Raw genomic sequence first — 25,329 nt, 5'->3', positions numbered from 1 at the left:
TGCCACAGTCAGTGCATACTTCAGGTTTTCTTCTTCACATCTTTGGCCTGGGCTGAGGTGGCCATTCTCACAGTGATGTCTTATGACCGCTCTATAGCCATTTGCCTCCCATTGCACTGCGAGGTCATCATGGATCCCAGAGCCTGTAAGTGGGCTGTGATAGATGCATGGCTGAGTGGAGCCATCTCTGGAATCTTGTACACGGCTGCCACATTCTCCATTACATTCTGTAGGGCCAAAATACTCCACCAGTTCTTCTGTGATATCCCCCAGTTGCTGAAGCTCTCCTGTTCCAATGATTACCTTGGAGTGATTGGAGTGGCTGCTTTCATGACTGTGCCGGCATTAATCTGCTTCATCTCCGTTGTTCTCTCCTACATGCACATCTTTTCCACAGTTCCAAGTATACCCTCTGCTGAGGGCCGATCCAAGGCCTTCTCTACCTGCCTGCCCCACCTCTTTGTTAGGTCATTTTTTCTCTCCGCGGGCATTTTTGAGTTTCTAAAACCGACTTCAGATTCTCCAACTGCTTTTCACATTATGATATCTATCTTTTATGCAGTAGTGCCCCCAACACTGAACCCTATTGTACGCAGCTTAAGGAATGAGGCCATGAAGGGAGCTTTAAGAAAGTTACTGTTGGGTGGTGAATTCACCAGGAAAAAGACACTTTTGTCCTGTTTTTGGTGACTGTTCAATATTATACACAAGAACATTTTTTTAATAATCGGAATTCCTTCCATATGTAATGTTGAGGAAAAGCAGTAACAGTTTTCTCTGCACGTTTATCGTGTAAAGTAGCCATTGTCATTACGAACACTCTTTGTCTGATTTCTTCACGTGTTTAGTCATTGAAACAATTTATTTATTCTTTCATATTAAGAAAAAATAACAATTTATACTTCTACTTCCTTTTCCCTCCCAATACATATAGAAACACAGACACATACACAGACACACTGATGAACATAGCACACTTAGTACCTGACATATAGTAAATGCTAAATAAAATGGGGTTATCCTAACCCTCCAGCACTGTTGGTGGGAATGTAAATTGGTGCAGCCACTATGAAGAACAGTATGGAGGTTCCTTAAAAAACTAAAAATAGAGTTACCACTCCAGCGATCCCACTCTGGGGCATATATCTAGACAAAACTATAATTCAAAAAGTTACATGCACCCCAGTGTTAATTAAAGCACTATTTACAATAGCCAAGACATGGAAACAACCTAAATGTCCATCAACAGATGAATGAATAAAGAAGATGTGGTACTTATATACAATGGAATATTACTCAACCATAAAAAAGAATGAAATAATGCCATTTGCAGCAACATGTATGGACCTAGAGATTATCATACTAAGTGAAGTAAGCCAGACAAAGACAAATATAAGACATTACTTATATGTGGAATCTTAAAAAAATGATACAAATGAACCTATTTACAAAACAGAAGTAGATACACAGACATTGAAAACAAACTTATGGTTACCAAAGGGAAAGGGGTAGGGGGGAGGGAAAAACTAGGAGTTTGGAATTAACATATACACACTACTATATATAAAGTAGATAGCCAACAAGGACCTACTGTATAGCACAGGGAACTATACTCAATATTCTGTAATAATCTATAAAGGAAAAGAATCTACATATATATATAAAAGAATATATATATGTATAACTGAATCACTTTGTTGTATACCTGAAGCTAACACAACATTGTAAATCAACTATACTTCAATAAAAAAATAAAATGAAAAAGAAGGGGGAAAAAAGCTGAGTTATATATGAGAGATTTCTTTAAGTATAACTTTTCTAAGCACTTATTATATTAAAAAAATAATAATAAATTTTTTAAAAAGTAATTTATGTTTCCATTCAAAAATGAACATTCCAGAGTGCATACAGAGGCAGAAGGGACAAGTCATCAGAGGTGATGGTAGTCCTACATTTGTCTTAATCACACAGCACATCATAAGTACTTAGTAAATAGTGATCAATTTCAGTGGGTTGGTTGATCAGTTATTTGATGGCGACATGGCCTTTGGATTACAGCTGTCAACCCAGAATGCAAAACAACAACTACTGCATGAACAACACTGAGAAATTCAGAGCATTGTACCATCTAGAGCAGTGATGCTCAAAGAGGGTGATTTTGTCTGTAGGGACACTTGGCAATGCCTGGAGATATCTTTAGTTGTCACGACTGTTTGGGAGGATGCTCCTGACATCTAGTGGGTAGAAGCCAGGGATGCTGCTAAACATCTTACAATGTACAAAGCCCCCCACACAAAGAATTATCCAGCCCCAAATGTCAATAGGGCTGCTGTTGAGAAATACAGATCTAGATGCACTATGCCTTAAGGAAGTTACTACAAGACAAGCTAAATATGTTGGTACAAATTTATTCTTCAAGTAAGTATATTCCAGCCAAATATGGAAGTAAGAATAAGTTGTGGATTGACAGGATGATGTTGATCATTCAACATCATACGTACAGTAATGGAAAAGAGGTCATGGGAAAGACTACCTGCTGCATTTACGAAGAGTCTTTATATGACAGCTGTGTCCATTCATGCTGCCTCCTGCAATCAGGCTTCCACCTCTATTATCTCACCAAAACTTTTCTGCTTAAGGTCGGTAATCACTTCCTTGTATTTAGCAACAGTGTCAAGGTTGAATCTCATTTCTTAGCAATAATTGTATTTGGTGATACCAATATGAGAGAATTTGTAGAAGATGGCTGAGAATATGAAAAATGTCATTAACTGTTGCTGTCTAATAGCTTACATTTCTTCTATAAAACAGAGGTGAGGGCGCTGCTAATAATGAAGAGAGTATAGGTAAGTTAATGAAGGAATGGTGAATATTTGAAACAATTCCCAAAGGAAGTAGGAAACAGTGGGAACAAAGGGCAAATAACTAAAAAGTAAGAGTGAGTTCACTATTTTATAAAGATACCAGACTACATTATTGTGGAATTTCTCCAGATTTTCTGGGCAATATGAGTGGAAGAGACTTTCTGCTGCTTTGGGGTATTTGGTGGAAATATGGAAGGAGGACATGTATGCCGGAGAGCTGGAAGTCACAGGAAAAAGAACAGAAGTTTTCTACTGTAACTCTTACAGGCATGGGTTATGGATCTATAAGAACGTAAGTGTGGTCTGAAACTGAAGGTATTTTTGAAGCCAAAGAAATGAAAAAGAAGTAGTGTAAAAGGCTACATATTATTTGATTCCACTTTTACAATTATTTATATGATTACTTTCTGGAACTGCTGAAACTATGGGGACAGAAAGAGATCTGTGGTCACAGAGGCTGTCTGGGGGAGATTACTAGAAAGGGGCATGGGACAATTTTAGGGCATGAGGGGGCTGTTCTACGGCTTGATTATGGCTATGGTTACATGACTATATGTTTGTTAAAAACCACAAAATATATAGTCAAATGGTGATTGTTACTGTATGTAAATTATACATTAATAAAAATTTTGGAAAAAGAGAAGTAGTGGGAGAAAGAAGCGGTAGAATTTTATGAGCTAACACCAAGATCAAGCATGAAAGGAGAATATATAGTTGGGAAGAAGTATAGGTTGTTAACATGATGAGATCCTCAAATCCTTTAGTCATCTTTGAAATGTCTTTCTAGGACTCTCCTATGTTTTTGTGACATCTTTTCATAACAACTATTGCACTTATCATGTTGTATTCTAATTACCTGGTATCTGTCTGTTTTCCTCTTTATATGATGAATTATTTGAGGGTAGAGAATTAAGACTTGACCTCATACACATTTGTATTTTCTGATGTTCAGCAGATACCACATCCCTTACACTAAGTTGGTGGTCAACAGTCATTTTGAATAAAAAATGAATGAGGCCAAAGAGGTCTGAGATTTACAAGGAGGTTGCACCATCTACTTGGATATTGATTGTGCCAGCATCATGACCAGTGTGAAGCTGGATTATCTGTTGATACAAAGATACCCTGATGATGGCCAAATTTGGTGCTAGGAAGAAAACACTGATACAAGTGCCCAATACTCACTGAGGAGATTAAATGGATGAAGGAAACAAGAAGATGTAGAGAATTTTGCTGTAAAAAGATGTAGGCTTCAAAAGACAAGATATTTTTATGTGATAAGGAAGAAGTAACAAGCTAGAAGAAAAATAAGAGAATGCATACCTTGACACACCCCGCACTGCCAAACTGTGAAGGAAGGAGCAACTTTGAATGATAAGGGAAACAATATTTGGGAGAAAAACCGTGCATTAATGTGCAGAAAAGTCATCATAAAAAAGTAATGATATTAGAGAACTTTGTCATAATATTGTTAGAGTTCTAGGGAATTGTATTAATGAGGAAATATTCAAAGGGAAGCATCTCAATTCAGAATAAGAATAATAGTGTGGGATAGGAAAGGTGGGATAACTGAAGGTGAAAAAAATATTATGTTGCCTGCTTTTATCTTTCTTCGTATAGAACTTCTGCAAATGAAGATACTTGTTCATCACCCAGATCTATACATTTTGGTCCTAGAGAAGACAGAAGGATGCTTTTTCAAAGATGCACTAATCTTTTGGGTTGAATGTATGAAAATAACAACTATTTACCCATGAAGGGAAGGGACGGGCAGGATATGACAAATTTCAGAATTATTTTCGTAAGTAAGAGGAACATATAATTTCACTTTGGTTTACATAATAGGCTTTTGGAAAGCAGTGTATTAATTATTTATATGCCAAGTCATGGTTGCCATGCACTGCAGTAATATTATTTATTTAAAACAACTTTTTGGTAAATCATTTAATTAAATGAAAAAGGGGAACATTTTGTATTAGGTGCTTCCTGAAGATAAGAGAGAAAATGGAATCATTTTTCCTTAAGATAGATTTGATGTAATCATAAAAATAACTTTCACATGAGAAGTACTATAGAATGAAAACTGGAAGGATCAAATTAAACTTAGGTCACTAGAACTTGCATTGCATATTAATATAATTATTTCAAAATGAGGGTTAATCTGAGGTTTTCTGGAAGAGACAACCTTTGGACAGGCAAGAGAGAAACATTATGGTTGCATGAACTAGTGTTTTGGAAGTCTTCTCTCAAATTTCACTTAATCATATTTTCAAAATAAAATTGCAATATCTTACTCTATCATGTTGTTTGAAAATGCAGAGGATACATACGTCCAGAATCATGCTCACTATATTCATGATCTCCTGTTTTTACCTGATACGTATTTTCATCTGATATGAACTTGCAGTTGGTCTTGGGTGAAGCTGGAATGGGACAATCGTGGGAATGGTTCTGAGTTGCAACCCTAAAGAAAAAAGTAGTTTTTTCTTTAAGGAAAAAATTAGATTCCTATTCAACCCTAAAGCAGAACTTAACTCTTGGTCATATCATTTTTGTGTAGGTATATAAAAATTTATTCAAATATATTAATAAAAATCAGTAAGATTTTTACTGCTTTGTTTGTTTAGACTAATATTAAATTTGTTTATATCTTGAAGTGCACACCAGGAGACTAATGGGGACAGACAATGGTCAGTTAGATATTAAGAATTTGATTTATGATTTTTAAATTAAACCAGATTAAAATTAAGAAAGCAGATAATTCCCATTTGAATGAAATGATGTCGTATTAACACAATTTTTAAACATGCTCTCTGCCATTTTGAAAGGGATAAAAGTATATGTCCTATGCCAATTAATAACATGAAAATGCCCTTGCATAATGTACTTCTGCCATGAAATCATTTATTTAATTATGGATGTAGTTTAGTATCATTGAATAGATGATACTTTCACATATTTTAGAAAATAAAGTATATGAAAGATGTATGATGGAATATATTCTTCTTATCCCTTTACCACATCCATCTATCTCCTCCAAATAAACAGTTATTAATTTCTTTTTAAAATTTCTTTTATTGAGGTAAATTGATTTACAACATAGTGTTAATTTCTAATGTATAGCAAAGTGATTCAGTTATACATATATATACATCCTTAGTTATTAATTTCTTAATACACAACAAAACAGAGAACTTGAGGGAAGGGAATAGTGGTGGTTAATTTAACTATTTCAAATGTAATCATAGAAGAAGTTCTAGAGCAAGGCAACTTAAGGATGAGTTTGGAATAAAATGATGCTGCTATAGAGGTAGGAGATAATTTCTATTATCACTGTCCTGTTTTTATCTAAATTTATTCTTCCTTAGCTCAGAATCTCACTTCTTGTAGATCCTTAATTGTGATAATACATGTGTCATGATCTGGAATAATCTAAAGAAATACTCCAAATACACAATTTTATTATATGTATATATATTTGTAATCTGTATATGGCATTATATATATATAATGCATATAGCTTTCAAAGCTAGATCAAAAGAATTTATAGATACTCTAGTAACAAATATCAGACATAAACTTGTAATCCCAACAGTAAATTGTATTGAAATATGAAAAATCTATACTATGACTCACAAATAGCAGTAAACTGTAGAAAAGCATGAGATTTCATTATAAAATTGAAAAAAAATATTCAAAATGCTGCAATAGAAATATCAAGTGGCAAAAAGCTTCTATGTTACAAAATGAGATACATTCTTCATAGTTATATTACCTAAATTATTATTCAACTTGGTTGAATTAGAACTTTGGCTATGGAAAGCCATTATAACAATGATCCAAGATATCAGAATAACTAATTGAATGGAATGAATGAATAAGTGAATGAATGGTTGAATGAATATATACAGAGTTGATATTAACAAGGGTCTAGTTCTCATTCATTCACATTTAGTGGCTCTTGGAGAAAATAAAACACCCTCGAGTTTTCCTAAAGTGTCTTCCTTTTTCAATAGTAATGACCCTTTACTTTACAGTTGAGTGGTGTTTTGTGTGTAGTTACCAATCTCTTTTTCCTTGGGGAGGGCTTAAACTTTGAAGAAAGTTTATCTCAATGTTCTTTGTTAAGCAGCCTGCCCCCAGAGGCCTCTTCCAGGAGTTAAGTTGTGAAATTGTTAAAACCTTGGCAAAATTGAGATAGAAGCACCAGCGATTGCCTAACAAAGCTGGGACCTCTGGAGACAACCTTGAAAGTGTTTAGTATGTACGCCCTGATAAATTATCTTGCTCTTCAGGGAAAATAGTTTTGAGGCATTTAAACAATTATGTACTTACTCACTTTGTGCAAACATTCGTAACATTTTAGTAATACAATTATCTGGAAGTTTTCTAATGAGCCCCCTAGTGGCCTTAGTAGAACAAGACCTTGCTTGACAACAGCCAATTTCCAAGGAGACAAGTTTTAATTGCTTGGAAACTGCAAAATGATGGCTCTAAGCAGCTGCTGCTTGATCTTTGTGAAATGACTGGATTGTTTTTTGGTACAAGGTTTAGTACAGATTAGTGATTGCCATAATCTGGAGTCTCAGTGAGAAAATAAACACTGTAGGGGCCTCCAAAGTTATTCTAGTTACCTACTCTGTATATTAGAAGCAGGAATTCAAACTCCAAAATTTCGAATTCTTTTTTGTTTTGTGATTAAATGATCTAATGAAATATTTCAAATAGACTGATTCAATCCCTCATTCTTTTTAACTATTCCATGAAAACTATAAACCATGCTGCTCATTCTCAGTGTACTATATACATCAGTTAAGAACACAGCTTTTAGATTCAGATTGCTTGAGTTTAAACAATGGCCCACCATTGTTATTAGATATGTGACCTTAGGAAAGCTAATTAGCAATTTTGTGGCTCAGTGGTTTATCTGTAAAATAAGATAGTAATAGTGCCTCTCTCATGTGACTGTTGTGAATATCAAATAGGTTAATATATACTAATCACATTAAATAGTGTCACACACAATAAGCATGCAAGAGATGTTAGCTCTCATTAATCTGCCACCCAAATAACAATGTGTTGTTTTCTACAGTTGTTTATTTCAAAAATTACTTTTGCATTTTTGAAAGTTATGTTCATTTAACAGAAATTAAGGAATAACAGTCTTAACTAAGATTGCACTGGTATTTAACAGTAATGTCCAACTTCAAACTCAAGTCTACTGATTGTAATCTGGTGGTGCTTCCACCACCTCACAGCTATTTCTGTGCCCACCGACAATTGCTGTTACAGTCATTCCCTTCCAATACTGACAGAGTTGAAAACAGTATGGTAAAATCTGGAAGAAATAAGCCCTGACTATTCTGTTTCACCGAATGTCAGTCAAATTTCAAAATACCCGTTCTAGTTCCCTGGATGATGGCATAAACACACTAACTCAATCTCTTATATGAAATGTAGCTGTAAAACCTGAACAGAAAGCAAGGAGAAGCTATTTGAGCATCCTGAAAAATAAATATTTGCAGGTGGATTGGGGAAGAATAATAGAATTCAAATTGCCACCAAATTGGCAGTGTTTACCATTATCCCTCTGCAATACCCCAGCCTGAGCTTAACACAATCAGAAGCAGAAGTAAAACAGTTTACACCATATCACAGTCACAGAGAGCTCTAGGAGAAGCCCTCCGAGATTCTCTGGCTCAAGGAGCATGAAAATGAATTCCTAATGCTCAGAATGAGGAATACCAAAATCTGCATTCGTCTAGATGCTCTAGAGAATTTCCAGAACCAATATAACAGGGAAGAGCCAATTCTGACTCCATATTGGATCTGTTTCTTTGTTAACCTTTGCTTTTCGTTGCTTTTTTATTATAATCGCTGTCTATAGCTGTAAGCATACAGAATGGCCTGCCAGAGGGAACCCTGCCCCTCTGCGGAAATGTTACTAAATTACTTTTGTTCAGCTCACAGGGAGACAATCTGACCCTGCCCACCTGTGAATGGCTGCAGAAAAGAAGAAATTAACATATCCCCTCCCCAATGCAGGCCAAGCCAGGCAAAACTAATGGCCCTTTTACTTTATTTCCTGGCCTCCTCCCCCTCTTTGTTCTATAAAAGAAACTGGCATCCAGACCCCATAAGATGGTTTTTTGGGTGCACTAGCCCGCCATCTTCTCAGTCTGCCTATTCCTTGCCTCAGCACCCTGTCTCCCTATTTATTGGCCTGTCGTGTGGTGAGCAGAGCGAGCTTGGACTCGGTAACACCAATAGGTTGTGTATCTGTAGAGAGATTTATTTACGAAATTGGTTCATGTGATTATGGAGGCTGGTAAATCCAAAATCTGCAGGTGCGCTGGCAGGCTGGGGATCCAGGGAGAGCTGATGCTGCAGTTCAACTCTTAAGGCGGTCTGGCTGGAGACCCACATGAAAGCTGATGTTACAGATCAACTCCTGTTATTTTTTCTCTTCTCTCTGTTTTTTCATGCCCAGCCCATTCCATGAAAGCAGTGACAGTGGCAGCAGTGGGAGTAGAACCCACAAGAGTCAAACCTCTCGTGTAAGGGAACCTGACTTTCCATTCTGTACAGCTGCAGTTTCATGAGAGTGGAACCAACACCACTGATTTTTTTTTCTCTGTCTTTCCACCTCCTTCTTCTCCACAGACTGAGTGCAACTGAGAAAGTGCATGGCAGAGCACTAGCTAGAGCTCTAGGTTCTAGATAGAGAACCATAGAACTAGATATTACCAGGGAGATAAGAGAGAGATAGCAAGTCTCACGTGTGTGGATCTGATACTAAATAGCATAGCAAAAACTTCAAGAATTGAACTTCCAGGTTCCAAACTGATTACTGAATGGGATAATCAGTGAGACAGATCTGAAAAACACTGCAAAAGCTTTGAAAATTGAGCTAACATTGCAACTGTAGTCCACAAGAGGTAGAGACTTAAACTCAGGTTAACTGCCTGCTAAAACAAAGACACTGACACTTTCCATAGGATTTAAACAAGACCTAGAGTCTCATGTGTAATATTCAAAGGAATTATGATACAATCCGAAAATATTCAGCATATAAAGAATAAAAAAAGTTTTCAACTTATATAAGAAAAGATACCCAACTGAGAAAACACAGATGTTAGATTATCTGATAAAAGCAGAAATAAAAATGTTTGAACAAGCACTTGAAAACACTCATAAAATATGTGGAATAATAGAAAGTCTTAGCAAAGAAATAGAATATTTTAATTTTCAGCTACTCAATTGAAAGTATATTAGTTTGGGACCAATAAAATTTGTCTTTTTTTTTCACCTGATGGCTGCATAACTCTATCAGATGTTTATTTTGCTGCAACTCAGTGTTTTCATCTGGAAGGTGGGAATGATAGCATTACTTATCGCAGAGGATTTATGTAAAGAGTAGATTAGATTCTGGGTAGAAAGTGCTCAGAGATTTTGAGCGCTCTTCTCTACACAGCACTTACAATAATTTTCCACACAGACACTGAACCCTACATTAGCCAAATGGCTCTTGAATTTTCCAGGATGATGACCAGCACCAGGGGGTCTCTAAATTATTGGGATGAGTCTCTTTAAAAGTTTAGTAAAATACAGGAAAATTAACCCCCAAATCAGGGAGTCTAATTTAGTATGCTTATTACAGAAATTTATCATAACAAAAATAAATAAACATACCCATTAATAAGGGTGGATATATAAAAAGTTTGCTGTATTCATATGAAGACTTGTATATAATTCAAACATCATGTTTCAGGAGAATATTTATTGCTATGAGAAATTATCAAAATATGGTACCTAAGGAAAAAACAGATTATAACATATACTTTCTGATCCCCATTTTGAATATTTTGTGCATGGAAGATTGATTAGAAGAACATATGGCAAACCATTAGTAGAGGTTTTCTCAGATGGAGACATTAAGGATTTTTAATGTTTTTATTTTATTTTCTATATTTTTTAAATATTCTGAAACAAATATTTTAATTTTAATCAGAAAAAAATGGAAGACAAAAATGTTGGAAAACCCTATCTAAAAGTGAACATTGGCATGTTCTCCACCATATCTTTTAAAATAACTCTAAAACACTCTACAATATGAAACAAATTTTTCCTTGAATGTTGGTTTGTCTAGCAATTTAGGAACTGCAGAGGTCGCTGATAAAGAATGAACTGGGGGGCTTCCCTGGTGGCGCAGTGGTTGAGAGTCTGCCTGCTAATGCAGGGGACATGGGTTCGAGCCCTGATCTGGGAGGATCACACATGCCATGGAGCAACTGGGCCCGTGAGCCACAACTACTGAGCCTGCACGTCTGGAGCCTGTGCTCCGCAACAAGAGAGGCCACGGTAGTGAGAGGGCTGCGCACCGTGACGAAGAGTGGCCCCCGCTTGCCGCAACTGGAGGAAGCCCTCACGCAGAAACGAGGACCCAACACAACCAAAAAAATAAATAAATAAATAAATAAATAATAATTAAAAAAAAAAAAAAAAAGAATGAACTGGGAATTTAAATTCAAACTATCCATAGTTATCAGTATAGTTGACATATTAGATTGTGTTAAGCTTATGACACTACTCTCCATTCCTCTTTGGCACCAATAACTTAGTAAGAAAGTTAAGAGGTATCTTGAAAATATTGATAAGTGAACTGTTACTGAAGTGAAGTGACAGAGGGTTGTTGGGCTGGGCACCAGGACTTGTTCTTCTTAGTCTTCATGATTGAGCAGAAAGATATCAGGAAAGCCTGAAAATCTCAGAGTTAAGAGCAAGAAGACAGATTTTTTGATACTTTTTTTCTTAATCATCCCATCCCTACAAAATTTTAATACCTCAGATATATAATATATGTGTTTATGGACTGTGGCCTTTGGAGGGACATTGTAATATCTAAGATTTTTTGTAGCCCAAAAGCCAATTTTCACCCTCTTAGGAGCAATATCATCCCAGTTGAGGTTACATGATGTGGATTAACATGTTATATCTCTCTATTTATTTGTGCTTTTCAAATTTCTCTCAGCAATGTTTTGTAGTTTTCAGTGTAGAGAGCTTTCACATTTTTTGGTGAAATTTATTCCAAATATATTATGGTTTTTTTCACTGCAGAGGGCCAGGGGTTCAATCCCTGGTTGGAGAAATAAAATCCCACAAGCCGTGCATCTCAGGCAAAGAAAAGAAAAGAATATTGAAAATCAATACCCTAAAGTTTCATCTCAAGAGGCTGAATGAATGAATGAATGAATGAATAAAATCAGCAACTCAAACCTAAAGAAAGTAGAAGAAAGGAAATAATGAAAATAATAACATGAATCATTAAAATAGAAAACGAAAGTGCAACAAAGAAAAGTCAATAAAGTCAAAACTTAGTTATTTGAAAAGATTGGTGAAAGTGATAAACTCCAGTAAGACTATTAAAGAGAGAGAGAAAGAACTCAAATTATCATTTTAAAACGTAATATCACTATAAACATTCTCAATGTCAAAAATTATAGGAGATCATTATGAACCACTTTATGCCAGTAAATTTAATAATGTAAATGAAATTTACAAATTACTTCAAACCAAAAGTAAATTACTAAAACTGACAGTAAAAGAAAGAAAATTTGAATAGTTTGATATATACATAAGAAACTGGAGCTGCTATTTAAGATCTTCCCCAAAAGAAAACACCAAACCCAGATTTCACAGGTGAATTCTACCAAATAGTTAAGGAGGAAATAATAGCAACTTATACATATTCTCCTAAAGAAAGAAAAAGGGAATACTTCTCAACTTCTTTTATTAGGCTAGCATAACCTTGATACCAACACTTGAAAAAGGACTTAACAGAAAGGAAAATTGCAGACTAATCTGTTTCATGAATATAGATGCAAAATTCCTTTCTTACTACCTCCTATGTGATTCTATTTGTGCAAATCACCATCATCACTCATTTGGATTATTGGAATAATCTTATTTCCACTCTTATCCATCCCACTATTCTCAAGTCAGCATCCAGGATTACTCTGTTAAATATAAGCCTAATGTTCCAAGCTTCCACTTCCACTCCACCCTTGATTACTCAGCCATGCTGATCTCTATTGTTGCTGCTAAAACACACTAATTACATCCTCTTCTCAAGGTCTGTGCACCAGCTCTCCACTTGTATGAAGCATTCTTACACTTGATAAATCCACACATCTAATTCCCACAGCTCTTTCAGGTCTTTGTCCAAAAGCTACCTCCTCAGTGTGGATTTCTCTTATTGCCCTATGTTAAGTTACAACAACAACAAAAAAAGCGTATCCGGAGGAGGATTAACCAAGATGGCGGAGTAGAAGGACGTGCTCTCACTCCCTCTTGCGAGAGCACCAGAATCACAACTGGCTGCTGGACAATCATCGACAGGAAGACACTGGAACTCACCAAGGAGGATACCCCACGTCCAAGGACAGAGGAGAAGCCACAGTGAGACGGTAGGAGGGGCACAATCAGAGTAAAATCAAATCCCATAACTGCTGGGTGGGTGACTCACAGACTGGCGAACACTTATACCACAGAAGTCCACCCACTGGAGTGAAGCTTCTGAGCCCCACGTCAGGCTTCCCAACCTGGGGGTCCGGCAACGGGAGGAGGAATTCCTAGAGAATCAGACTTTGAAGCCTAGTGGGAATTGATTGCAGGACTTTGACAGGACTGGGGGAAACAGAGACCCCACTCTTGGAGGGCACACACAAAGTAGTGTGCGCATCGGGACCCAGGGGAAGGAGCAGTGACCCTGGGGGAGACTGAACCAGACCTACCTGCTGGTGTTGGGGGGTCTCCTGCAGAGGCGGGAGGTGGCTCTGTTTCACTGTGGGGACAAGGACACTGGCAGCGGAGGTTCTGGGAAGTGCTCCTTGGCGTGAGCCCTCCCAGAGTCTGCCATTAACCCCATCAAAGAGCCCAGGTAGGCTCCAGTGTTGGGTTGCCTCAGGCAAAACAACCAACAGGGAGGGAACCCAGCCCCACCCATCAACAGTCAAGTGGATTAAAGTGTTATGGAGCTCTGTCCACCACAGCAACAGTCAGCTCTACCCACCACCAGAGCCTCCCATCAAGCCTCTTAGATAGCCTCAACCACCAGAGGGCAGACAGCAGAAGCAAGAAAAACTACAATCCTGCAGCCTGTGGACCAAAACCCACAGTTACATACAGAAAGATAGACAAGATGAAAAGGCAGAGGGCTATATATCAGATGAAGGAACAAGAAAAAACCCCAGAAAAACAACTAAATGAAGTGGAGATAGGCAACCTTCCAGAAAAAGAATTCAGAATAATGATAGTGAAGAAGATCCAGGACCTCGGAATAAGAATGGAGGCAAAGATCGAGAAGATGCAAGAAATGATTAACAAAGACCTAGAAGAATTAAAGAACAAACAAACAGAGATGACCAATACAATAACTGAAATGAAAACTACACTAGAAGGAATCAATAGCAGAATAACTGAGGCAGAAGAACGGATAAGTGACCTGGAAGACAGAATGGTGGAATTCACTGCTGCGGAACACACTAAAGAAAAAAGAATGAAAAGAAATGAAGACAGCCTAAGAGACCTCTGGGACAACATTAAACGCAACAACATTCGCATTATAGGGGTCCCAGAAGGAGAAGAGAGAGAGAAAGGGCCAAAGAAAATATTTGAAGAAATTATAGTCGAAAACTTCCCTAACATGGGAAAGGAAATAGCCACCCAAGTCCAGGAAGCACAGAGAGTCCCATACAGGATAAACCCAAGGAGAAACACACCGAGACACATAGTAGTCAAAATGGCAAAAATTAAAGACAAAGAAAAGTTATTGAAAGCAGCAAGGGAAAAACGACAAATAACATACAAGGGAACTCCCATAAGGTTAACAGCTGATTTCTCAGCAGAAACTCTACAAGCCAGAAGGGAGTGGCATGATATACTTAAAGTGATGAAAGGGAAGAACCTACAACCAAGATTACTCTACCCGGCAAGGATCTCATTTAGATTTGATGGAGAAATCAAAAGCTTTACAGACAAGCAAAAGCTAAGAGAATTCAGCACCACCAAACCAGCTCTACAACAAATGCTAAAGGAACTTCTCTAAGTGGGAAACACAAGAGAAGAAAAGGACCCACAAAAACAAACACAAAACAATTAAGAAAATGGTCATAGGAACATACATATCGATAATTACCTTAAACGTGAATGGATTAAATGCTCCAACCAAAAGACACAGCCTCACTGAATGGATACAAAAACAAGACCCATATGTATGCTGTCTACAAGAGACCCACTTCAGACCTAGGGACACATACAGACTGAAAGTGAGGGGATGGAAAAAGATATTCCATGCAAATGGAAATCAAAAGAAAGCTGGAGTAGCTATACTCATATCAGATAAAATAGACTTTAAAATAAAGAATGTTACAAGAGACAAAGAAGGACACTACATAATGATCAAGGGATCAATCCAAGAAGAAGATATAACAATTATAAATATATATGCACCCAACATAGGAGCACCTCAATACATAAGGCAACTGCTAACAGCCATAAAAGAGGAAATCGACAGTAACACAATAATAGTGGGGGACTTTAACACCTCACTTACACCAATGGACAGATCATCCAAAATGAAAATAAATAAGGAAACAGAAGCTTTAAACGACACAATAGAGCAGATAGATTTAATTGATATTTATAGGACATTCCATCCAAAAACAGCAGATTACACGTTCTTCTCAAGTGCACACGGAACATTCTCCAGGATAGATCACATCTTGGGTCACAAATCAAGCCTCAGTAAATTTAAGAAAATTGAAATCATATCAAGCATCTTTTCTGACCACAATGCTATGAGGTTAGAAATGAATTACAGGGAAAAAAACGTAAAAAAGACAAACACATGGAGGCTAAACAATACGTTACTAAATAACCAAGAGATCACTGAAGAAATCAAAGAAGAAATCAAAAAATACCTAGAGACAAATGACAATGAAAACACGACAACCCAAAACCTATGGGATGCAGCAAAAGCAGTTCTAAGAGGGAAGTTTATAGCTATACAAGCCTACCTAAAGAAACAAGAAAAATCTCAAGTAAACAATCTAACCTTACACCTAAAGAAACTACAGAAAGAAGAACAAACAAAACCCAAAGTTAGCAGAAGGAAAGAAATCATAAAGATCAGAGCAGAAATAAATGAAATAGAAACAAAGAAAACAATAGCAAAGATCAATAAAACTAAAACCTGGTTCTTTGAGAAGATAAACAAAATTGATAAGCCATTAGCCAGACTCATCAAGAAAAAGAGGGAGAGGACTCAAATCAATAAAATCAGAAATGAAAAAGGAGAAGTTACAAGAGACACTGCAGAAATACAAAGCATCCTAAGAGACTACTACAAGCAACTCTATGCCAATAAAATGGACAACCTGGAAGAAATGGACAAATTCTTAGAAAGGTATAACCTTCCAAGACTGAACCAGGAAGAAACAGAAAATATGAACAGGCCAATCACAAGCAATGAAATTGAAACTGTGATTAAAAATCTTCCAACAAACAAAAGTCCAAGACCAGATGGCTTCACAGGTGAATTCTATCAAACATTTAGAGAAGAGCTAACACCTATCCTTCTCAAACTCTTCCAAAAAATTGCAGAGGAAGGAACACTCCCAAACTCATTCTATGAGGCCACCATCACCCTGATACCAAAACCAGACAAAGACACTACAAAGAAAGAAAATTACAGACCGATATCACTGATGAATATAGATGCAAAAATCCTCAACAAACTACTAGCAAACAGAATCCAACAACACATTAAAAGAATCATACACCACGATCAAGTGGGATTTATCCCAGGAATGCAAGGATTCTTCAATATACGCAAATCAATCAATGTGATACACCATATTAACAAATTGAAGAAGAAAAACCATATGGTCATCTCAATAGATGCAGAAAAAGGTTTTGACAAAATTCAACACCCATTTATGATAAAAACTCTCCAGAAAGTGGGCATAGAGGGAACCTACCTCAACATAATAAAGGCCATATATGACAAACCCACAGCAAACATCATTCTGAATGGTGAAAAACTGAAAGCATTTCCTCTAAGATCAGGAACGAGACAAGGATGTCCACTCTCACCCCTATTATTCAACATAGTTCTGGAAGTCTTAGCCACAGCAATCAGAGAAGAAAAAGAAATAAAAGGAATACAAATTGGAAAAGAAGAAGTAAAACTGTCACTGTTTGCGGATGACATGATATTATACATAGAGAATCCTAAAACTGCCACCAGAAAACTGCTAGAGCTAATTAATGAATATGGTAAAGTTTCAGGATACAAAATTAATGCACAGAAATCTCTTGCATTCCTATACACTAATGATGAAAAATCTGAAAGAGAAATTATGGAAACACTCCCATTTACCATTGCAACAAAAAGAATAAAATACCTAGGAATAAACCTACCTAGGGAGACAAAAGACCTGTATGCAGAAAACTATGACACTGATGAAAGAAATTAAAGATGATACTAACAGATGGAGAGATATACCATGTTCTTGGATTGGAAGAATCAACATTGTGAAAATGACTATACTACCCAAAGCAATCTACAGATTCAATGCGATCCCTATCAAATTACCAATGGCATTTTTTACGGAACTAGAACAAATCATCTTAAAATTTGTATGGAGACACAAAAGACCCCGAATAGCCAAAGCAGTCTTGAGGGAAAAAAACGGAGCTGGAGGAATCAGACTCCCTGCCTTCAGACTATACTACAAAGCTACAGTAATCAAGACAATATGGTACTGGCACAAAAACAGAAACACAGATCAATGGAACAAGATAGAAAGCCCAGAGATAAACCCACGCACCTATGGTCAACTAATCTATGACAAAGGAGGCAAAGATATTCAATGGAGAAAAGACAGTCTCTTCAAAAGTGGTGCTGGGAAAACTGGACAGCTACATGTAAAAGAATGAAATTAGAACACTCCCTAACACCATACACAAAAATAAACTCAAAATGGATTCGAGACCTAAATGTAAGACTGGACACTATAAAACTCTTAGAGGAAAACATAGGAAGAACACTCTTTGACATAAATCACAGCAAGATCTTTTTTGATCCACCTCCTAGAGTAATGGAAATAAAAACAAAAATAAACAAATGGGACCTAATGAAACTTCAAAGCTTTTGCACAGCAAAGAAAACCATAAACAAGACGAAAAGACAACCCTCAGAATGGGAGAAAATATTTGCAAATGAATCAACGGACAAAGGATTAATCTCCAAAATATATAAACAGCTCATTCAGCTCAATATTAAAGAAACAAACACCCCAATCCAAAAATGGGCAGAAGACCTAAATAGACATTTCTCCAAAGAAGACATACAGACGGCCACGAAGCACATGAAAAGATGCTCAACATCACTAATTATTAGAGAAATGCAAATCAAAACTACAATGAGGTATCACCTCACACCAGTTAGAATGGGCATCATCAGAAAATCTACAAACACCAAATGCTGGAGAGGGTGTGGAGAAAAGGGAACCCTCTTGCACTGTTGGTGGGAATGTAAATTGATACAGCCACTATGGAGAACAATATGGAGGTTCCTTAAAAAACTGAAAATAGAATTACCATATGACCCAGCAATCCCACCACTGGGCATATACCCAGAGAAAACCGTAATTCAAAAAGACACATGCACCCGAATGTTCATTGCAGCACTATTTACAATAGCCAGGTCATGGAAGCAACCTAAATGCCCATCAACAGAGGAATGGATAAAGAAGATGTGGTACATATATACAATGGAATATTACTCAGCCATAAAAAGGAACGAAATTGAGTCATTTGTTGAGACTTGGATGGATCTAGAGACTGTCATACAGAGTGAAGTAAGTCAGAAAGAGAAAAACAAATATCGTATATTAACGCATGTATGTGGAACCTAGAAAAATGGTACAGATGAGCCAGTTTGCAGGGCAGAGGTTGAGACACAGATGTAGAGAACGGACATATGGACACCAAGGGGGGAAAACTGCGATGGGGTGGGGATGGTGTTGTGCTGAATTGGGCTATTGGGATTGACATGTATACACTGATGTGTATAAAATTGATGCCTAATAAGAACCTGCAGTATAAAAAAACAAACAAACAAAAAAACTAATACTAAACTTTCATTGGGTTATTTGTATGGAAATATGTTAATATAAATGTTTCAGGCATTACATGAAATTTCTAAAAATCTTATATGTTCTGGTATAATGTTATAAGTCATAATCCTAGTTATTACCTTAAAATGTATATCTCAGAAATAACTAATTTTCTTGTCAACTGCATTGTTATGAACTTTCATCAAATTTTTAACTGTGGTCATTTTTAAGTCTTTTGTCATTTACAGACAGTTCTGTGTGTACTCTGATGCTTTTGCAAATATGTTCCTATAAAAGGGTTTCATCTTTAAGAAATTCATGGAAAAGACTCTGACAAGTACAGGTTTCTGGTAACTGACTGTACTGCTGAACTGAATGAATAAGCATTTTCAGAACTCTAATGAAAAACTGATGAACTCATAAAAGTGCTAACAAAAGATCAAGATGAAAAAAAAAATTAATTACATGGGACTGAGTGAACTGATGAGGATGAGTATAATTTTTGTGACTTTCTGTCTGAATTTAAAAAAAAAAATCCAACAAGGACTCAGAGGCAAAGAATATACAAATAAATTTTCACTGCAAAGTTAAAAAAAAAAAAAAAAAGCGTATCCTTTCTTGCTATGTTGTTATCAGTGGCACTTATCTTAATCTGGTGTATTAAATTTTATTAAACATGCTGTCTTTTAAATTTATTTTATTTTATTTATTTCTATTTTATTTAAATGCAGTCTCAAAAAAAAAAAAAAAAGCTCCCACAAAACTATTGTCTATTTTATTCACTACCGCAACCCAGCACCTAAAACAGTGTCTGGAACATTTTTGTGCACTCTCTATATTTACTGAATTAACTAATGGATTGTGATTACCTGTTCAATGTTTGTCAGCTATGAAAGCTACCCTCAAGAGGTCAGATTTGTCTTCTTTCAAACATCTAACCTACAATCTATCCGCACTATTTCCTTGAATGTGATGCTAAACTCACAAAATACTCCTCCACTTTATCAGAAGACATGGCAACATAGAAAGTAAGCAATGAATATTTGTGATCAAGAAAACAGTTTTTAGCCATATAGGGCCAGTGGCATCTTGGGCATTAATGTCTTGGGATTTTTCTCTCCAGAGACTTATTCTCTCCATATTTCTCTTCGATAAGTATCAATTTATACCCTTCTTTGGTGTGCTCGTGAGACAACTAGATTAACTTTTTAATAATAAATATGGGGCAGAGCCTTTTGTTGGTCATAAGAAAAAGGAAGTGATGAGAATATAAAAGAGAAGAGACCGCTCTTATCCTTGAAATGCCTAACACCTAGTAAATGCAAAAAAATATCACTTAGAGCAATATATTTAATAAAAACTAAAAATGATGAATTATAAACTGAGTTCTACAGATAAAGAAAAGGGAAGGATTTGGGAAAATGATGATCAAACAGGAAAGAATGAACAGTGAGAATAAATTTGTTTAATTTACATTTAAGGATTAAGTGTTTTATAGAGATTCTTGGCAGAAGTAAGTAAAACACCCTTTATGTATGGTATCTGTTGAAATACTGCAAAGAATCTAAAGTTATTATTTGTGCTATTATGATAAATAGGCTTTCTGAACATAGGTAGAGAAATTATATATTTCCTATATTCCTCTACTCCTTTTTTTTCTTTCTTTCATTTTTATTTTATTTTATTTATTTATTTATTTTTGGTCATGCTGCATGGCTTGCGGAATCTTAGTTCCCTAACCAGGGCTCAAACCCCAGTGAAAGTGCCAAGTCCTAACAACTGGACCACCAGGGAATTCCTATTTCCTGTTTTCTATGTCAATTCAGTTAGCCTTTCTTTCCTCTGTCTTTCTTAGATAACTATAGGACTCTTATGCTTTTAGGTTCTTTCTCCTGTCCTTCATTTATTTTGCTCTCTTCTTTCTTTTATTTTTCTCTCCCCTCACCCTTTTTTCTATCTTGTTCATTTTACCTTTTACTCCTCCTATTTGTCTTCTTCTTAATCTCACTATTTTTTAAACATGAAAATGGCATAGAATTAAAAACCATGTGCTTGTCTTTCTTCATAAATGTATGTTGTGTTCCTCGTTCTAAATTTGAATAGAATGTGAACTGAATATTTTATATCTCTTCAAAAATTAAGATGTTTTTATCCTTCTGAATTTTACTGTGTATGCAAGGCTGTTTTGTGAAAGTGTGTACTAACTTAAGAAGCATAGAAGCATCATGACATGGGAAGTAGAGTTATTTGTAGATGATTCCTCAAAGAAGATGGATATATGCTACATATGTAAAGAAGTGAAGAACATACAAAAGAGTGCAGGGACTATGACATGGTCTTTTCCAGATGAAGATAAATCAGAATTTGTTCTCTGCATCTAATGAAAAATCTGAAATGTTCTCAGAGCTGAAGTTGAGATAACTCATTTCATCTTGATTTGTTCTTTTCTATGCAAGCCCATACTCCTCAGGCATAATGTAGAATTTAGAATGTTTGTTTTGATTCTGTCCAAAATTGAAATGAAATGATCATTTTATGGAATCTACATTAAGGCAGACTAACATAAGCATTATTTGGGAAGTCTCAATAGAAAAACTGTATTCATCCCACCACCTTGCAAACCAGTTCATCTGTACCACTTTTCTAGATTCCACATATATGCATTAATATACGATATTTATTTTTCTCTTTCTGACTTATTTCACTCTGTATGACAGTCTCTACATCCATCCACGTCTCTACAAATGACCAGTTTCGTTCCTTTTTATGGCTGAGTAATATTCCATTGTATATATGTACCACATCTTCTTTACCCATTTGTTTGTCAGTGGGCATTTAGGTAGCTTCCATGACCTAGCTACTGTAAATAGTGCTGCAATGAACATTGGGGTGCATGGGGCTTTTTGAATTATGGTTTTCTCTGGGTATATGCCCAGTAGTGGGATTGCTGGGTCATATGGTAATTCTATTTCTAGTTTTTGAAGGAACCTCCCTACTGTTCTCCATAGTGGCTGTATCAATTTACATTCCCACCAACAGTGCAAGAGGGTGCCCTTTTCTCCACACCCTCTCCAGCATTTTTTGTTTGTAGATTTTCTGATGATGCTCTTTCTAACCTGTGTGAGGTGATATCTCATTGTAGTTTTGATTTGCATTCCTCTAATAATTAGTGATGTTGAGCAGCTTTTCATGTGCCTCTTGGCCATCTGTATGTCTTCTTTGGAGAGATGTCTATTTAGGTCTTTGGCCCATTTTTTGATTGGGTTGCTTGTTTTTTTTAATATTGAGCTTCATGAGCTGTTTATATATTTTGGAGATTAATCCTTTGTCAGTTGCTTCATTTGCAAATATTTTCTCCCATTTTGAGGGTTGTTTTTTCATCTTGTTTCTGGTTTCCTTTGATGTGCAAAAGCTTTTAAGTTTCATTCGGTCCCATTTGTTTATTATTCTTTTTATTTCCATTACTCTAAGAGGTGGGTCAAAAAAGGTCTTGCTGTGATTTATATCAAAGTGTGCTCTTCCTGTGTTTTCCTCTAAGACTGTTATAGTGTCCAGTCTTACATTTAGGTCTTTAATCCATTTTGAGTTTATTTTTGTGTATGGTGTTAGGGAGGATTCTAATTTCATTCTTTTACATGTAGCTGTCCAGTTTTCCCAGCACCACTTATTGAAGAGACTGTCTTTTCTCCATTGTATATCCTTGCCTCCTTTGTCATAGATTAGTTGACCATAGGTGCATGGGTTTATGTCTGGGCTTTCTATCCTGTTCCATTGGTCTATATCTCTGTTTTTGTGACAGTACCATATGGTCTTGATTACTGTAGCTTTGTAGTATAGTCTGAAGTCAGGGAGTCTGATTCCTCCAGCTCCGTTTTATTCCCTCAAGATTGCTTTGGCTATTCAGGGTCTTTGTGTCTCCATACAAATTTTAAGAATTTTTGTTCTAGTTCTGTAAAAAATGCCATTGGTAATTTGATAGGGATTGCACTGAATATGTAGATTGCTTTGTGTAGTATAGTCATTTTCACAGTATTGATTCTTCCCATCCAAGAACATGGTATATCTCCCCATCTGTTTGTGTCATTTTTGCTTTCTTTCATCAGTGTCTTATAGTTTTCTGAGTACAGGTCTTTTACCTCCTTAGGTAGGTTTATTCCTAGGTATTTTATTCGTTTTGTTGCAGTAGTGAATGGGATTGTTTCCTTAATTTCTCTTTCTGACCTTTCATTGTTAGTGTATAGGAATGCAAGAGATTTCTGTGGATTAATTTTGTATCCTGCAACTTTACCAAATTCATTGATTAGCTCTAGTAGTTTTCTGGTGGCATCTTTAGGATTCTCTATGTATAGCATCATGTCATCTGCAAACAGTAGCAGTTTTACTTCTTCTTTTCCAATTTGGATTCCTTTTATTTCTTTTTCTTCTCTGATTGCTGTGGCTAGGACTTCCAAAACTATGTTGAATAATAGTGGTGCGAGTGGACATCCTTGTCTTGTTCCTGATCTTAGAGGAAATGCTTTCAGTTTTTCACCATTGAGAAAGATGTTTGCTGTGGGTTTGTCATATATGGCCTTTATTATGTTGAGGTAGGTTCCCTCTATGCCCACTTTCTGGAGGGTATTTATCATAGATGGGTGTTGAATTTTGTCAAAAGCTTTTCTGCATCTATTGAGATGATCATATGGTTTTTATTCTTCAGTTTGTTAATATGGTGTATCCCATTGATTGATTTGCATATATTGAAGAATCCCTGCATCCCTGGGATAAATCCCACTTGATCATGGTGTATGATCCCTTTAATGTGTTGTTGGATTCTATTTGCTTGTATTTTGTTGAGGATTTTTGCATCTATATTCATCAGTGATATTGGTCTGTAATTTTCTTTTTTTGTAGTATATCTGTCTGGTTTTGGTATCAGTGTGATTGTGGCCTCGTAGAATGAGTTTCCTTCCTCTGCAATTTTTTGGAAGAGTTTGAGAAGGATGGATGTTAGCTCTTCTCTAAATGTTTGATAGAATTCACCTGTGAAGCCATCTGGTCTTGGACTTTTGTTTGTTGGAAGATTTTTAATCACAGTTTCAATTTCATTACTTGTGATTGGTCTGTTCATATTTTCTATTTCTTCCTGGTTCAGTCTTGGAAGGTATACCTTTCTAAGAATTTGTCCATTTCTTCCAGGTTGTCCATTTTATTGGTATATAGAGTTGCTTGTAGTAGTCTCTTATGATGCTTTGTATTTCTGCAGTGTCTGTTGTAACTTCTCCTTTTTCATTTCTAATCTTATTTATTTGAGTCCTCTCCCTCTTTTTCTTGATGTGTCTGGCTAAAGGTTTATCCATTTTGTTTATCTTCTCAAAGAACCAGCTTTTAGTTTTATTGATCTTTGCTATTGTTTTCTTTGTTTCTATTTCATTTATTTCTGCTCTGTTCTTTATGATGTGTTTCCTTCTACTAACTTTGGGTTTTGTTTGTTCTTCTTTCTCTAGTTCCTTTAATTGTAAGGTTAGATTGTTTATTTGAGATTTTTCTTGTTTCTTGAGGTAGGATTGTATTGCTCTAAACTTCCCTCTTAGAACTGCTTTTGCTGCATCCCATAGGTTTTGGGTCATCGTGTTTTCATTGCTATTTGTCTCTAGGTATTTTTTGATTTCCTCTTTGATCTCTTCAGTGATCTCTTGGTTATTTAGTAACATATTGTTTAGCCTCCATGTGTTTGTGTTTTTTATGTTTTTTCCCTGTAATTTATTTCTAATCTCATAGTGTTGTGGTCAGAAAAGATACTTGATAAGATTTCAATTTTCTTAAATTTACCAAGGCTTGATTTGTGACCCAAGATGTGATCTATCCTGGAGAATGTTCCATGAGCACTTGAGAAGAAAATGTATTTTGTTGTTTTTGGATGGAATGTCCTATAAATATCATTTAAATCTATCTGGTCTGTTGTGTCATTTAAAGCTTGTGTTTCCTGATTAATTTTCTGTTTGGATGATCTGTCCATTGGTGTAAGTGAGATGTTAAAGTCCCCCACTATTATCTTATTACTGTCGATTTCCTCTTTCATAGCTGTTAGCATTTGCCTTATGTATTGAGGTGTTTCTATATTGGGTGCATATATATTTATAATTGTTACATCTTCTTCTTGGATTGATCCCTTGATCATTATGTAGTGTCCTTCCTTGTCTCTTGTAACATTCTTTATTTTAAAGCCTATTTTATCTGATATGAGTATTGCTACTCCAGCTTTCTTTTGATTTCCATTTGCATGGAATATCTTTTTCCATCCC

At 36.0% G+C, this 25,329-nt stretch overlaps 1 protein-coding gene and 1 pseudogene across 2 annotated transcripts in view; both read left to right on the top strand.

Moving 5' to 3' along the window:
* OR14J1 (olfactory receptor family 14 subfamily J member 1) overlaps positions 1–11,050 on the top strand; it is a 104,139-nt gene extending 93,089 nt beyond the window's left edge. Inside the window, 1 exon segment of the mRNA XM_082347015.1 lies at positions 1–11,050. Coding sequence (XP_082203141.1) covers positions 1–690 — 690 coding nt within the window. The 3' untranslated portion in view covers positions 691–11,050.
* The window catches only part of LOC309607885 (olfactory receptor 1M1-like), a 144,340-nt pseudogene that overhangs the window by 93,101 nt on the left and 25,910 nt on the right, over positions 1–25,329 (top strand). The window lies entirely within an intron of this gene.

Source organism: Balaenoptera borealis (genome assembly GCF_965194805.1).
Source record: "Balaenoptera borealis genome assembly, chromosome: 12".
Lineage (NCBI taxonomy): Eukaryota > Metazoa > Chordata > Mammalia > Artiodactyla > Balaenopteridae > Balaenoptera > Balaenoptera borealis.
This window is presented reverse-complemented; position numbering and strand designations above follow the sequence as displayed.